Here is a 14,767-nt window from a genome sequence, read left to right on the forward strand (position 1 = left end):
CCTGTTTAACTAGAATTCTATCACATCCAAAGTTGTTATTATTTAACTAAGTTCTACTAAAAGACAGACAGAATTGATTTTAGGTAAAGAAAGAATATGAATTAAAATAAAAGTTGCTAGAATAAATGAAAGTTTACTCATATTTGGGGGTGGGGGGGAGTGTTAATAGAAGGAAAACGTATGCCCCCGAAGCATATTTAAACAGTTTAAGAGTCCAAAAATTAATAATGCTCCAAATGATAAGGTGGTGGTAATTTAGTTTCAATTCAGTACTTTGTTAAAAAGAACACTCAGACGGCACTTTTCTCCCTAAGAGTTTAGGGCACTTTTAGAACATCCTAAGGCAAATACAAAAGCTCTCTTACCAACCACAGCACATTTGTAAGTCATCAGAGATGCCAAAGCTTTTACTTCATCCACACAAACATCTGTACTGTAACGGATACCTATCAGAATAGAAGGATAAAAGTATGTTTTAAAGTATTATTTAAGACAGACCTACAGATGAATTAGAGACAAAGCATTCTCCAAGCAATAAGCCCTTATTTTCTCTCCCTCCCCCACCCCCACACAGAGTTAAGCAGAACAAATTCCCACGTCTCTTGGTGCAGAGGGCAGCATGTGGCACTACGCACCTCCTGAGTGGTGGCTACTTACGCACGCATCAGTTCAAGTCTTTCCAAGTTTACATTGTTGCTATATTCACTCAGATTCAGTTCACACAAGTCTTCTCAAGTTTCTCCAAAATCGAGCCCTCCACCATTTCTTAGGACACATCAGGCCCCGGGACATGGTCGTGCCACCCCCCCTCCCAGGCTCCTTGCCCCCTTCTCTGGTCCGCTGAACTCTGGGCCCCGCCACGCTGGCCGGCCTCCGTGCTGCTCGTCCCACCAGACCCTCCACTTTCAGGGCCCTCTGAGGCCTAGCATGGCCTCCCCTCCACAGACCCCCTCTCCTCCACCACGAGGCCTCCTCATGAGCCGGAGCTCCGGGCAGCCCGGGACACAGGGCCCAGCGACTCATAAGCCGCGCTCCTTTACTGACTTCGGCCTCAGACACGGCTTTACAAGGGCAAACATGGCCTTTCATGACCATGAGAACAACAGAAAAGTGAGGCTTCAACTCTGGGCCGCCCTTCCTGTAGCTGCAGAAGCCGGCGTGTCCCTCGGCTCAGGGAGACCAGCTCCTGTCAATGAGTAGAGCAGGCCAGGGCCGCCGATCTCTGCTCCCTGCCTCAGCTCTAGGTGTCGGCGGGCCTTTCTGAGGGGCTCCAAGCCATCTCTCTGGCCTCCCAGAACAGACTCCCCCTGCGACTCGGTGATCCACCCAAGCCGGCCTCCTCTCCAGTCTCCCACACAGCCGGATGTCGGGCTTCTGCGGGGCCCGGGCCTAAGGCACTCGGGCTTCACCTCTCCCTCAGCACCCGGGCTCCTTCTTTAAAGACGGTGCAAACTGCCTTCATAACCCTTCCCAACATGGAAGCCCTCCCTAATTGTCCTCCTTTCTCCTTTGGTTACTCTGTAAGTCCTCAAGAAGGCCCTAAAAGGATCGCCGATGCCTAAAAACATTTATTAAATGCTTATTGACAAAATGATGGTTGAGTAACTTGCCTCATCATCCATTAACTGTCTGAGGCAGCACTCAAACCCAGGGCTAACCTCAAGTCCAATACTCAATCAGACCTGCATTTAAGCCAACCCAGATGATATCTCAAGAGATATCATCTAATGGTGACTGCCTAGCTGGATGAGCAGAGGCAAGTTACTTAACCATCATTCAATCAACAAACTTGAATAAAAGCTTTTCTGCATGGCCAGTCACCATCCTAGGCTCTCATGACTCACAGACAATAGCACCTCTGAAAGAATATGGAGGACATCATTTTCTAGCTCTCTTTCTTCTCATAGATTATGGGCCTGGTCTATCAGAATAGCTGGACTGGCCTTCCCAGCCGGTTCTCAGTATGAACCCCAGGGGCAGAGAGCCGCGCAGAAAAAGGAACATCGGAGGTCTACTCTATGTGGAGTCTATGTGAGACAAAACATAGTCAATGGGCAGTTTCATGAGAACTTTAGTTAATATATTTCTGTTTTATGCCTATTTGCTTATATGTCAAGAAAATCTTGTATGACATATATGCACAGGACAGAACTGCCTATCAGCCACTTAATAATTTACATAAGAAAAATTATTCAACCTAGGCTTTTTAAAAAAATAAACATTACCTTCTGCCTTAGAAAAAATACTGTGTATTAGTTTCAAGACAGAAGACAGGTTAAGAGTGTATACAAGGTCCTTTCAACTTTACAAGAGCTAGCTCATGAGGGTTAAGTGACTTGCCCAAGGTCACACAGCTAGGGAGTGTCTGAGGCCACTTAGAGATGACCTCTCATCTCTAAGCCTGCCTCTCAGTCCACTGAGCTACCCAGCAGCCTCACACTTGGGTTTTTACTTAATAAAATAATTTTAGGAATCTAAAAATAGCATTATAATTTCAAATGCCAGAGGATATCTACATTATACTTATTTAAAATTATATTGCTTTGCCAAACTATATAAAATTATTCAAATTCTCAGAAGCATGTTGCTTAAACATGTAATAGAAAATAGGGGCTTTCCCTCCCCTCCAAAAAAATAACAACATCTAAATTGAGTTTAAGTTTAGAAGTCTTAGATTCTAGAAGAATTACTTTACTAGTTAGGAGAGATAATTTTGTCTTTTAAAGAAAACAAAAATTTAAATCCAGTTAACATTTCCTTTGTCCCTACTCACTAGGTAAGCAGGCAAGTACTTGTGTACTTACCTGAATTTAAAATTATGTAGGTGAATCTTAAAAGATGTGTACTAGCCTTTAGCTACTAGGTACCCCAGATGACCTGATCACTACAGAGACACTGACTAGGCCCAGAAATCTTCTGGCAGATAAGGCAAACATCAGAACTCATTTTTATGGAAGAGTGCATACAAATTCATCTGCAAAGACACTTTTTTTTTTCTTGGAACAAGACAGAGCAGTTTTTTTGTATAAAAAGATATGAGGTAAAATGGTAGATGTTATTTTCTACTATGATTGGACAAATAATAACCTATTATAATCAAGGACACAAATTATTGCATATTGAAGGCATTTCTGTGATTAACTGACAAACTAAGGTTATTTCTATGACCTCAGAAGTCCAGTTTTTGTCAGGTGATGGGGCAATTAAAAAAAAAAAACCATCCTCCCATAGTGTAGATAATCTGTTGGCTAAGGGAGAGGTGCTATATATGATTTATATCAAAATGTAAGAGCTTCAAAAGTGGCCTCAATCCTAAATAGTCTTAACTGTTCTGAATTTAACTCTAATCCAGACAAAAATCAACCTACTTCTTCAGTATATTCATGAGCCTCTAGGCAAGGGCAATTGATTCTCAGAAGAGTTTGGATTATCTTAGTTATTTGTACAAAGTTCTATACCATAGAACATAGAATAGAATTTCAGCCAAAAAGTTTTGGAAGAATTTTCCCTGCTAATCATAAAATAACCTTAGAATATCCTATGAATCATTTTATTTCAAAGTCTGTTGAATTGCCAGGATGTTACCTTTATATTTACATATAAGGTACTCAATGTAAACTTGTGAAATTAAAGTACACATTTTAAAGACTAAGTTAAAACCTAGGATCTGGAACTGGCTTTATTGCTAGCTAGTTATATGGCAAAAATCACTTGATCTCCCTACATATCAGTTTTCTCTACTATAAAATGGGGAATTATCTATAATATTCCTTCCAGATCTATAAATCTATGAATTTTATGCTTCTTAGAAACTTTATGTATCTAGTACAGTGCCTTGAACACACTCCTATTTGTTGAACTGACAAGGGTCATTTTAAAGACTAGCTATTTGGATGTCGGTGAACACTTCCCAAATTCCAGTTTGGGATTATTATTTTTTTTTTTTATTAATATCCAACTGACCCAACTGACTAAGATTCCTTTAATTCAGAGACATCATGAGCCTTATTTTGAGAGAAAATTCTGTCAACTATGACAAAAATCCAAATGGGCAGTTATTTATAATATGAAAATTTCTTCAATTAATAGAAACAATACTTATGTCATCAAGTCCCCAGGTTCAAGAGAAATGTGGATTTATATACAACTTTTCAAAGATATTTCAGATGCCTGACATGACTGATAACATTTAAAGAAGATATCTTAAATGTCTCAACTGTTAGAGAAAATTACATTTTGAAATTCAATGCATAAGATTTCCTTTCAATGCATTTTTTCAGGGAGACAAACTTAAAGCTGATGGCCACTGGTCAACAAAATCCTAGAGTCTTTGTTCTCATGAGGGTTTAGCTTCTGAGAGGTTTATTAATACACTCAGAAGAAATAGAATATACAGTCAAGTAGTAAGTGCTTCAGGGACATATATTAAGAATGAGTTCATTCCAGTGGCACTTTTTTTTTTAGTAAGAAAGAACTGGAAATAGAATAGATGCTCATTAGTTGGGGAATGGCAAAAGTATGGTACATGAAGGTAATGGATTATTCCTGTGCAATAAGAACACTGAGAATTATGAGAAAGACCTATCAGCTGATACAGAGTTAAATAAGCTGAACCAGGAAAACAATATACACAATGACAACAGCAAATAAGAGGCTCTACAGTGATGAAACTCAATGTTGGCTAGTTTATAGTGCCCAAGGGCAGACCCAAAAGAAATGAGAAAAAGCACCTCCCTTCATTGTAAGGGGGATGGACATGGCACAAAAATGTCAGATCCAAATAGCCTTTGAACAAACAGGAGGGGAAGGAGGAGAGAAAAAGAAAGTTCAAAGAAAAAAGAGGATTTTTGCTTGGGTTGGATGGGACAACAGACAGGGAGATGGTAGAACAGTAAGAGTGACAACTCTTATTCTGTTACAGAAAGACATTTGGGAACACTGTAGATAGTTTACCAAGAATTTAGCAAAGTTTCTGAAAAAATATCTTATTCTATTCTTATGAAGAAAATGGGATATGGGCTAGACAATAATAATAAATTAGATGTATTCACAACTGACTGGATGACTAGGCTCAAAGACTTAATAGTTCAGTGCCAAGATGATATGAAATTTCTAGTGGAATACAGTAGGGATATGTTTGGTTCTGTACTGTTTAACATTTTTAATCAACTATTTTAACAAAGGTGCTTATATATAATATGCTCATCCAAGCTGCAGATAACACAGAACTATGAAGGATAGCTAAACACAATGAATAACAAGTTAAGAGTCAGGGTCCAAATAGATCCTGATAAGATAAAATAAGGACAAATGTAAAGTCTAGCATTTGTACACAAAAAGAAAATCAGCTTCCCAAATAGAAGATGAAGCAGATGGATAGGAGTTAATCTGAAAAAGGTGTAGTGGTTTTAGTGGAATATAAGCCCATATTATAAATCTTTAATGTAATATTCAAAAAAGGCTAATGCAGCCTTAGGCTGCAGTAAGAGCACAACTTCCTGGAGAAGGTAGTCACAGTTTCACTGCACTCTTCATCAGACCTTATCTGAAATATAGTGTCTAATTGTGAGCAACATGGTTTAAGAGGTACACTGACAACCTTGAGAAAGCCCAGAATGGGAGATGTAGAATGGAAAAGGATCCCAAGTCCATGCCACAAGAATTAGTTGAAGGAATGGAGAAAAGAAAATGTAAGCAGGGCATGATAGCATTCTTTTAAGTATCTAAAGGACTGTCATGTGGAAGAGATGAGATCTGCTCTATATGGCCTCAAAGGGAGAAAGAACCAGGAGCAATCTGTGAAAGTTGCAAAGGGGCTAGTGTAGGCTTGATGTCAGGAATAGAGTTGTCCAAAAGAATGGCTTTCCTAAATGAGGTAGCAGGATCCTCCTCCAGGGAGTTACCCTATAGTGGTGACTCCTTTCACGTACATGTTGGACTAAATGGATGCTGAAGTCTCTTCCAAATTATATTCTGTGGCTTGCCTAATCACCTAGTTACTAAATAAATGTCAGAGCTAGAATTTAAACCCTAGAATTTTTTGTAATACATTATGCCTACTGATAGTCTTGCTTATACCTTCTGTTATGAACAGTTTTAAAAGAAGTGGTAACACAATTTAAGAGATAAAGATAAAGCCAACAAATGGCAGAAGGACTCAACTTATGGACCAATAAGTTGGCTTACAATATTTCTTAAAATGGTAAGCATAATGACCTGCTCTCAAAGTCTTGTGATAACCAATTTAGTATTAATATTCAGTTAACTTTTCTCCTAATATATCCACCTTTGAAGAAGGGCTAGGTGAATTCTTCTCCTCACACAGCTTAAAGAAATGAAAAAGTTGCCTTTTCTCTCAGGATATATTATGTAAACTATGTATCTCTCCTAGCCCTAGCCAATAAACAACACACAGATTGGGAATTCAAATATTTACTGACTTGGTAATGCTCATAATCAAGTATAAAAAGCAATTATTCTAAATGATAATCAGAGTATTCTCCACACCAACATGTATGTGAAGGTATATATATAAAGATATAAAGACTACATCATTTTAAAAACAAGGAAAACAAAATGCCCATTTAAAAGACTTGCAAATTATAACATGAGTCAGAAACTAACTATGACTGTACTATGGATTACCATGGAAAACACTCAAGTTTCCACTGGATGAGACCCAGGAATATTCTTATTTACAAAGTAAAAAAAAAAAATTTTACTAACCACACCCATTTAAAACTCAACTGCAGATCAACAGAGCAGGAAAGACATGAAAACAAGAGGAATAGCTTCCAAAGGCATTTTCTTTTTTTTCTCCTAACTTTTATTTTCTTTTGTCTTCACATCATTTCAGTGGGGCAGGAAGGAGAATCTGCCTTACCTTTAAAAAAGGAGGGAATGTTACAAAATGCTGTTAGTTCATTTTTTTAAAATTTTATAAATCACCTACTATATGCCAGGCATAAAGGTACTCTGCTAAGTGACTGAGATACAAAAAAAGGCAAACACTGTTTCTGCCCTTGAGTGCAATTTAATGACTTACTCAACCATAAAGAAAGAACTGGAGGACATCTGGACAAAAAGATGGGGAGTTTCCCCCCTGTTTTCCCTCTAACATGATAAGATCTTAGTGATTATGATTACCCTCTGTAACCAAAACTGAAATTATTAATGTCTGCTCAGAGTTAAACCAATGTACCTTTTTTAAACTGAGGAAAGTCAATTTTTAAAATCATAATACTTTTTAGAAGTAGATGAGATTTGAAAAACTGTTTAGATGAAATATCATTCGCTTTATTAATAATTCTTGATTTCAAGACAAGACTAAACACAAAATCCTAACTTGTGGAAAAAGAATTCTGTGCATTGTTTAAGTTTAAATCCCATCATACTTTCATTTTTTCACTGAATTAGCAATACAAAATGACTTCTATAACTTAGCTATAACTTTTAGAAAGAATAGTTAATGTTCAGCATTTACGTATATAATGAAATGGGCATCCCAGGGAACATATCTAATCCTGGCCCCTTCTGTTATTAACTCATCAGCAATGGTGGGTACCACCCCCAGAAGCAGACACAGTAGGGGTCCAAGCCCAGGCCCATGGCTAAAGGACACAGGTGGCCAGAGGCTCCTAGGGGGTTTCTAGGTTCCCATGGACCAGAGAAGCCTGGCCAGTGAGCCAAGAAGAGCTGCTTCCTCAGGATCCTTCCAAGGAGATCAAAGCCTCTGATTCTCACTTTGCATCATGTGGCCTTAGCAGGTATGGGAGAGAACTTCTCTTCCCTCAGCGAGTAGCTACAGTATCCGTACACACATCTACTCCACTTTTTCTCCTCTTCTCTTAGAGGGGGGCTTAACCAGGGCAGACAAAGACGGTGGTCATCTCAGAGTGAGAGGGCAGGCTCATTTTCAAGTTCTGCCTGGAGGCAGAAGATGCTTTCTACCACACTGTCCTAATCAAAGGAGATGACCACCATCCTGCCTGGCTGGCCAAGAGACACTGCCTTTGAGTTGCTCCTCAGATACTACCTATCTGAATAAATATAAACTATCTGTTCAGTGGGAAGTCCTTCTTGCCACCCAGAAGCATAATGAAAGGGATAGGCTGTGATTTTAAGGGTTTGTCAATATGCATTAATGAGTCTTCTAAATTATTTTTGTGGCAAAAGAAAAGAGCAATCCTATGTCAGTATCTACTACCTAATATACTGAAGGACTTTTCTGGAAAGAACTCTATTAATCACTTTGGGGAAGAACTTAGTCATTAGCCAAACCTAAGGTAAAAGCGATGTCTTTTCCCTGGGTGGGGGTGGGGGGGCTGAGGAAGATATCTTTGAGTTGGGGCATAATGATCCAGAGAGGATGTTTTGGGGTGTGGAAAGTCTCACTTCTCTTTCTGGGGGTTTGTCTCCTTCCACAGGGCTGGATCTTGTCCACTGGAGCCCAGACCCAGTTACTGTCAGAGAGGGGGCTTCCCCTACCCCCTGCAACACAAGTGATTCAGAATGCTTAGTGTTGGTGGTATTTTAAAATAAAGGGTTAAAAGACCTGTTCCTACACCCCACCCCACCCCCATACATACTACCCGCCCACCCAGTGTATTAGGAAGTTAGAACTGAAGCCTGCAGGTTAAAAAACTACTCCCAGATAAACTGATATTAAAAAGTGCATGAAATATGAATAGGGCTGTGTTTCAGAGGTCACAGTATGAAGTTACTTGCTATGTTCTCTCTAGGTCTCTTTACAAAAGTCATTCAAACTTCTACATTCAGTCTGTGGCTTCAGTGTCCCAAAACATAAATTAATACCTGTAATAACACTTAGTATTCAAAGAACATTACATATAGCATTCTACAAGAAACACCTTGGACATAGTAAAGGTGACTCCAATAGTTTAGATTTTAAAATAGTGAAATTTGGATCAAAGTTACTTAAGTTTTATGATTTAACTAAAAATTAAAAAATACACAAACCTCTGGTGACATAACTGATAAACTGATCGTTCCAAATAACAATCATCATGGTTGTGTATATAGATTTCAGGGAAAATGAAAGTCAATTTGCTACTATGGTGACTTTGGGAGAAAATGTCAATTCACTGCCCATTTGAAAAAAAATCAGTGACTAAAAAACCATAGCAAGCTTGAGTTTTTCTTCCTTTCAGTGGTTATGAGTCACAAATATTCACCACCGTAAGCTAGCATTCGTTTTTATGATGATTCCTATAGTAACTAGATGAATGTAATAAACAGATCCATAGTTGTTGTTTTTTAATAACCTCTAAATAGAACTCCCCCCCTTGCCTCTCAAACCTTACCTTATAACAATTCTCTATACAAAGATGGAATGAGGACAGTAAGGTGGCTTAAGGAATTGAGAACCAGGCCTGGAGACAGGAGGTCCTGGGTTCAAATCTCACCTCAGACGTCTTAGCTGTGACCCGGGGCAAGTCATTTGACCCCCACTACCTAGCCCTTACTGCTCTTCTGCCTTGGAATCATTTCTTAATATCAATTCTGAGATAGAAGGTAATGGTTTAAAAAAAGAAAAGAAAGAAAGCAGAACAACAGGAAAATCCTTCATCTGGAACGGGCACTTTATGAGACCTTACAGTTTGGTTTATTTAATAAGGCAAAGGTAGTTATTACAGAGTCAGAGGCAATTATTCGCTTGATTCTGCCCCTTCATTAAAACTTGACCTGGTCTCAAATACATTTTAAGTTATATTCTTCTCAACTTGCTCATAATGAAACAGAAAAAAAAAAAAAGAATTGTTCTCTTAATGAACTTGGATGGGCCTTAATTTTTATTTGGGTCACATCTACTCAACTTCTAGCAAAGGAAGTAATTCTGAAAAATTGGAAACTCTTAAAAACTTCCACAAAGAATGGTGTGATTCTCAGGGAAAGAACAGCAAGTTCACAGCTAACTAAACACATTCCTTTGCTTTTTAATGGGAGTGAGGGTGGACAGGAGAAAGGAAGCTATTTAAAAAGTACTCCACTGAAACTCTTAGCTGGAGAATGATGCCTTAATTTTGCCTTGTTCCTAGCAGGTGTTTAATAAATGTTTACTGAAATAAATTGTCTTGGATAATCAGAGTCTTACTCTTTAAAAATTAAAAATTTGTTTTAGTTCTTTTTATGAATCTCCCAAAATGTACTGCATATTTTCTTTTTACAGTAAAGGAAATTTTGGGGAGATCTGAATCTATGCTTTCTTGAGGTCAGAGCAAATGTTCTAAACCCAAAATCTGTGAACCTGATTTTTAAAATCTCTTTTGATAACTATTTCAACATAATTGGTTTCTTTTGTAATCCTATAAATTTTATTTTATTGCATTATAAACATTATTCTAAAGAGTTCATAGGTTTCACTAGATTGCCAAAGAGGCAAATGGTAAAATGTACTTTTTTTCTTATTAGAAAATTTGTTGCATGAATAATATTACTAATTTGTTTTCCAGCTACTTGCTTTATTTTAATAGAAGACATGGCAGCTAGGAAAGCGTAAGTAGCACTATCCTCAACTGCTTCTTCTGTGTAATTAGCTCATTTGTTTTCATTGGTGTTTGACTTAGCTCTTAAAACTGTCATTTCAGCTTTAGTATTAGAAATTAAATATGAAGAAATACTACTTAACACAATCACTTCTGGGTTGTTGGTTTTTTTTCTCCCAAGAGAAACCATCATCACTGTAGAGGCAAAAATATCAAAATTGACCATTAAAGCTACATTTCATTTTCTCAACACTAGGGACACAAAGTGATCACGTCAACTTTAGCTCTTTTCTGGATAAGATCTTTAAGGCTTTTTTGTTGATTTCTGAATATTGGGGAGGAAAAAAAAAGTTGGGAATTGGCTCAGGGATTTTGATAATCACAGAATGAAAAAAAATTCATTCAGGGAAACCACACATTATTTTGCTTATTTATTCCCAGGAAATATGGTAGAGAATGTCTCAATTAAAGACTGGCTCCATTTGGGATAGTTTTCATTCAAACAATTTGCATGAGATTGATCAGATATTGTTCAAAGCCCATATTCAAATGGATCTTAATTAAAATTATATCTGAGAAAAAGAATCCCAATGGGACAAGAAATATTCAAGTTATATCCAGTAGGTGCATGTGCTCTAAGCATTAAAATATGAAGACATTTCTAGAATTCTAGACATAATCTTCCATAGAACTAAAAGTAAATTATTAACACTGACCTGTTGAGTAAAAAATTTAAAACTAACAGAGCAAAAAGTAATATTTTGATCTTAGCATTTCAAGCTGCTATGTATAAATGAGTTCTATCCCTGTCAAAGGAGTCACACTGGGAAGAACTGGTTGAGATTCAAAATCTTAACAAAACATTACCCTGTAGCATGTTATTCTAAATTCTAAATAGCAGGCAGATTGTAGACAGAGGATGGAACTTGGAATCAGGAGAGTTGAATTCAAATCCTAGACCTGACACTTGCTAGTTGTGTGACCTTAGGGAAATCATTTGACCTCTTGGTAAGAAAAGGACTTTGCAAACCTTAAAGTTAACATATAAAAGTAAATAAAGCTTTATATTCTAACATTGTATGATTTATTATAAAAGAATTCCAGAAAGAGGTCCAAAAATCATTTTTTTAAATGGTAGCATCACTGGAATATAAAGCTTTCTGAGATGAACCATTCACAAAAATTAGGAATTCATTTGTAAGATCTAGTTTATTTTTTATTGAGGGGAAGAGTGGTGGGGGTTTGATTTGCTTTTTTTAAACAGTAAAATCTTTTAACTGTTTTAACTTAAAATGTTTAATTCTGAATAGGGAAATCAATTCTCTCAGATTGGTTACAAGCTTTTAAAATTTTCAGTGGCTTCAGGCACTCTAAATTCCTTCTTAACAAGTGCTAAGTACTATAAAAAGTCATCCATTTTTTTGCTGCCAGATTCAATACTTTGATGTTAAAGGACTTTTCTGCTGAGACAAGAGAGAGATATGATGACTTTGCATTAAGCTTCAATTGCTTCATAATGTTCATGGTTCCCCTTTGTTTAAAAGGATGGCCCAAAAGAAATTCAACCACATAGGTTTTAAAATTAAAACTGGCAATGGAGTAAACAGACCACCATTATGCTTAAGATTCTGGCTATCTACTCTTCCAGCTATCACTAGTAGCAGTCATAGTTTGCTACCTATTCCTTTGTTCAAGTTAAGCCACTGATAAAAATGTTAACTAAGGACCCGTTCTCAGGACAGCACTTGGTGTCTTCAAAAAGGGCCCAGGTTCTTAAGTCAGAGAGCTCAGGTTCGGATCCTGCCTCAAACACAGGGTGTGCCCTAGGAAAAATCTCCGCCTTCAGGGCTTCATTTTTCACAACTGTAAGATAAGGGAGTCAAGTTAAGGAAACCTGGGACCTCTCTTTGGATTCTAGTTATTGGATCCAAATGACAATTGCTGCATTAGAAAAAGAGACCAAAAGAGAAAGCGCTCAAGGTGGCAGTTACTTGCCAAAGTCACACATATGGGCGGTGTCAATACGGATTTATAAAGCAAAATTCTGTAAATCATTAAACTGATAATTGTTCATTTAAAATGCAGTTCCAAGCAATGACTCTTTCAGAGCCAGGATCACTGGAAACTGCCCAAGTTTTCTTTGTAGGAAGGAGGTCTTTTTCTAAAGTCTCTGTTTTGGAACCACTTTTTAAATGAGTCTTTCTGAAAAGAATGCTTTATAACCAAGCCCAATGTAGCATAAAGAACGCTGGAGTCCCGACAGTCCTTCCCCACTTACTGGCACATAAACCTCTTTAGCTCTGAAAGGAACAGGCTCTTCAAGTGACTTCTAGCTGTACATTTCATACCAGATAACGAAACTGAAGTTCTTTTCAACACCAAAGAGGTTCTACTATACTTCTGTGAAATTCATACATACTAAGAACATGCTTTCGTTCCTTTGCACAAAGGAATAAAACTAACCTGAAAGGAAAGAATTCAGGCTCGGGGAGAAATTGAAGATGGGCTCAAAGATACCTAGATGTCCATCAGTACCAAATACAGTTTCATTGAGCAAAAATTGACTGGACTCCTTTCTCCCTGCCTCAAATCAGCAATTAGCACGCCCTTACCACACCCCCTCGAGCTCTTTCATTCCATTGGCTGGCAGTCTAGGCAGAAGGCGCCTCTAGGTTGGCTGTCACTACGCTTGTTTATTGGAGGATGGGTGAAACGTTCTGGTGCATCCCGGTGGTGCCCAGGGCTGGACAAATTAAAGCCAAGCGCACAAATGGGCAACCCTCTGAGAACAAAGTTGGTCAAATCTGAAGGTCCACTCTCTTTCTTATCCTGAGGAACCTCAGAGCCAGCATCACCGGTCACTGATTTTTAGGAAGGGGGTGGGGCGGGGCGGGTTTTCCGTTTAAAAAAAATTGATTCAATAAGTCCTGGGCTACTGACTTGGGAGGAAACTGGATAGCAAGCCGTGAGACTTTTAATTAAACTTAGGGTTTAATTAAACTCCCTTAGTTAAGAGTCAGAATAAGGCACCACTAGATGCAATAAACATACGATTCTTGTCTCTCCTCTCCCTAGCCATAAAATGGATAGCACGACTGGATCCGTGAAATAGTCAAAGTAGTTTTGAAATTAAACGTACAGATACCTCTCCTTTAGTTAACGAGTTGGAATAGTTTTTTTTTTTTTTTTTTTAAAGGTACCTTTAGGTGCAATGAACATACAGAGAGGACTCCTGCCCCTCCTTGCCAGCAAGGAGGGGCAGGAGTCATAGACAATGTGTCAGGAATAGGAGGCGCCTGGCTTCAGGCTTTCCCCTTCTACACCCCGGATCTACACACTTTCTTTTTAAATTGGAAACACTAGCAAACAGCTCCAAATAGGTGCATCCTTGAGGGAGGAAGGGTTGTTACCAACTTTCCAGAGGAATATCATGCACTCACTCACCCCCATCCCAAGGCCATTCGCTGGGGCCGCAAGAGGCAGAGTGGGCGCCCCCCTCCCCACCTTTAGGGCGTTCTCTGGTGCTGCAAGGCAGAGTGGGCGCCCTCTCCCCACTCCCTGGGTGATCGCAGGGGCTGCAAGGAGCAGAGTGGGCGGCATCCCCCACCCCCACTCACCTCCCTTGCAGGGTGTGCGGTGCTGGCTGTGCTGCGCCCTGTAGCCTTCTATCACTTCCCAGGAGCCGTCGTCCCTCTTGATGGGGAAGGTGACGCTCAGCACATGGTTGCAGGGCTTGATGATGCGCAGGATGCCGCGCACCCGGTTGCGCTTCTGATCTTCGCTCTCCCGCGTCTTCAGGTCCTCCACCAGCTTGTCCTCCACGATGCTGGCGCCGCGGTCGAAGAAGCCCTCCACCATATTGAAGAAGTTGGGATCGTCCTCCCGGGACCCGGCAGCCTCGCTGTAGAGGCGTCGAGGGGCGGGCGGCGCGGCTGCGGGCTGGCCCCGGGCCCGCAGGAGCAGGGCGGAGGCAGCGGGGTCTACCGCGGCAGCGGCGGCAGCAGAGGCCGAGGCCCCGGCTCGAGACAGCTGCAGCGCTTCCCCGAGGTATCGGAACATGACGACTGAGACGGCGGCGGGGGGGCCCTGGAGACTGTGGCGGCGGAGCCCGGCGGGAGGGAGCGGCTGCTGAAGTCGAGGCTGTCTTCCTCTCTTGCTTTCTCCTCCCTCCTCTGGCCTCGGAGCCTAACGGGAGCGAAGGAAGGGCTTTCCGGGAAGGCGGCCAGAGCTACGCCTTTAAATGGAAGGAGGGGGGAAGGGGG

The 14,767-nt window shown here is 39.8% G+C and overlaps 1 protein-coding gene across 1 annotated transcript in view; it reads right to left on the reverse strand.

Annotated features, from left to right (window-relative positions):
• Positions 1-14,698, reverse strand: part of GLUD1 (glutamate dehydrogenase 1) — a 37,684-nt gene extending 22,986 nt beyond the window's left edge. Inside the window, exons 1-2 of the mRNA XM_044665766.1 lie at positions 14,123-14,698; positions 366-446 (exon numbers count right to left, since the gene is read on the reverse strand). Of these exons, the coding sequence (XP_044521701.1) occupies positions 366-446; positions 14,123-14,564 (523 nt within the window). The 5' untranslated portion in view covers positions 14,565-14,698. The remainder of the gene's footprint in view (positions 1-365; positions 447-14,122) is intronic.
• Between the last annotated feature and the right edge of the window lie 69 nt (positions 14,699-14,767).

Source organism: Gracilinanus agilis, chromosome 2, assembly GCF_016433145.1.
Source record: "Gracilinanus agilis isolate LMUSP501 chromosome 2, AgileGrace, whole genome shotgun sequence".
Taxonomy (NCBI): Eukaryota; Metazoa; Chordata; class Mammalia; order Didelphimorphia; family Didelphidae; genus Gracilinanus; species Gracilinanus agilis.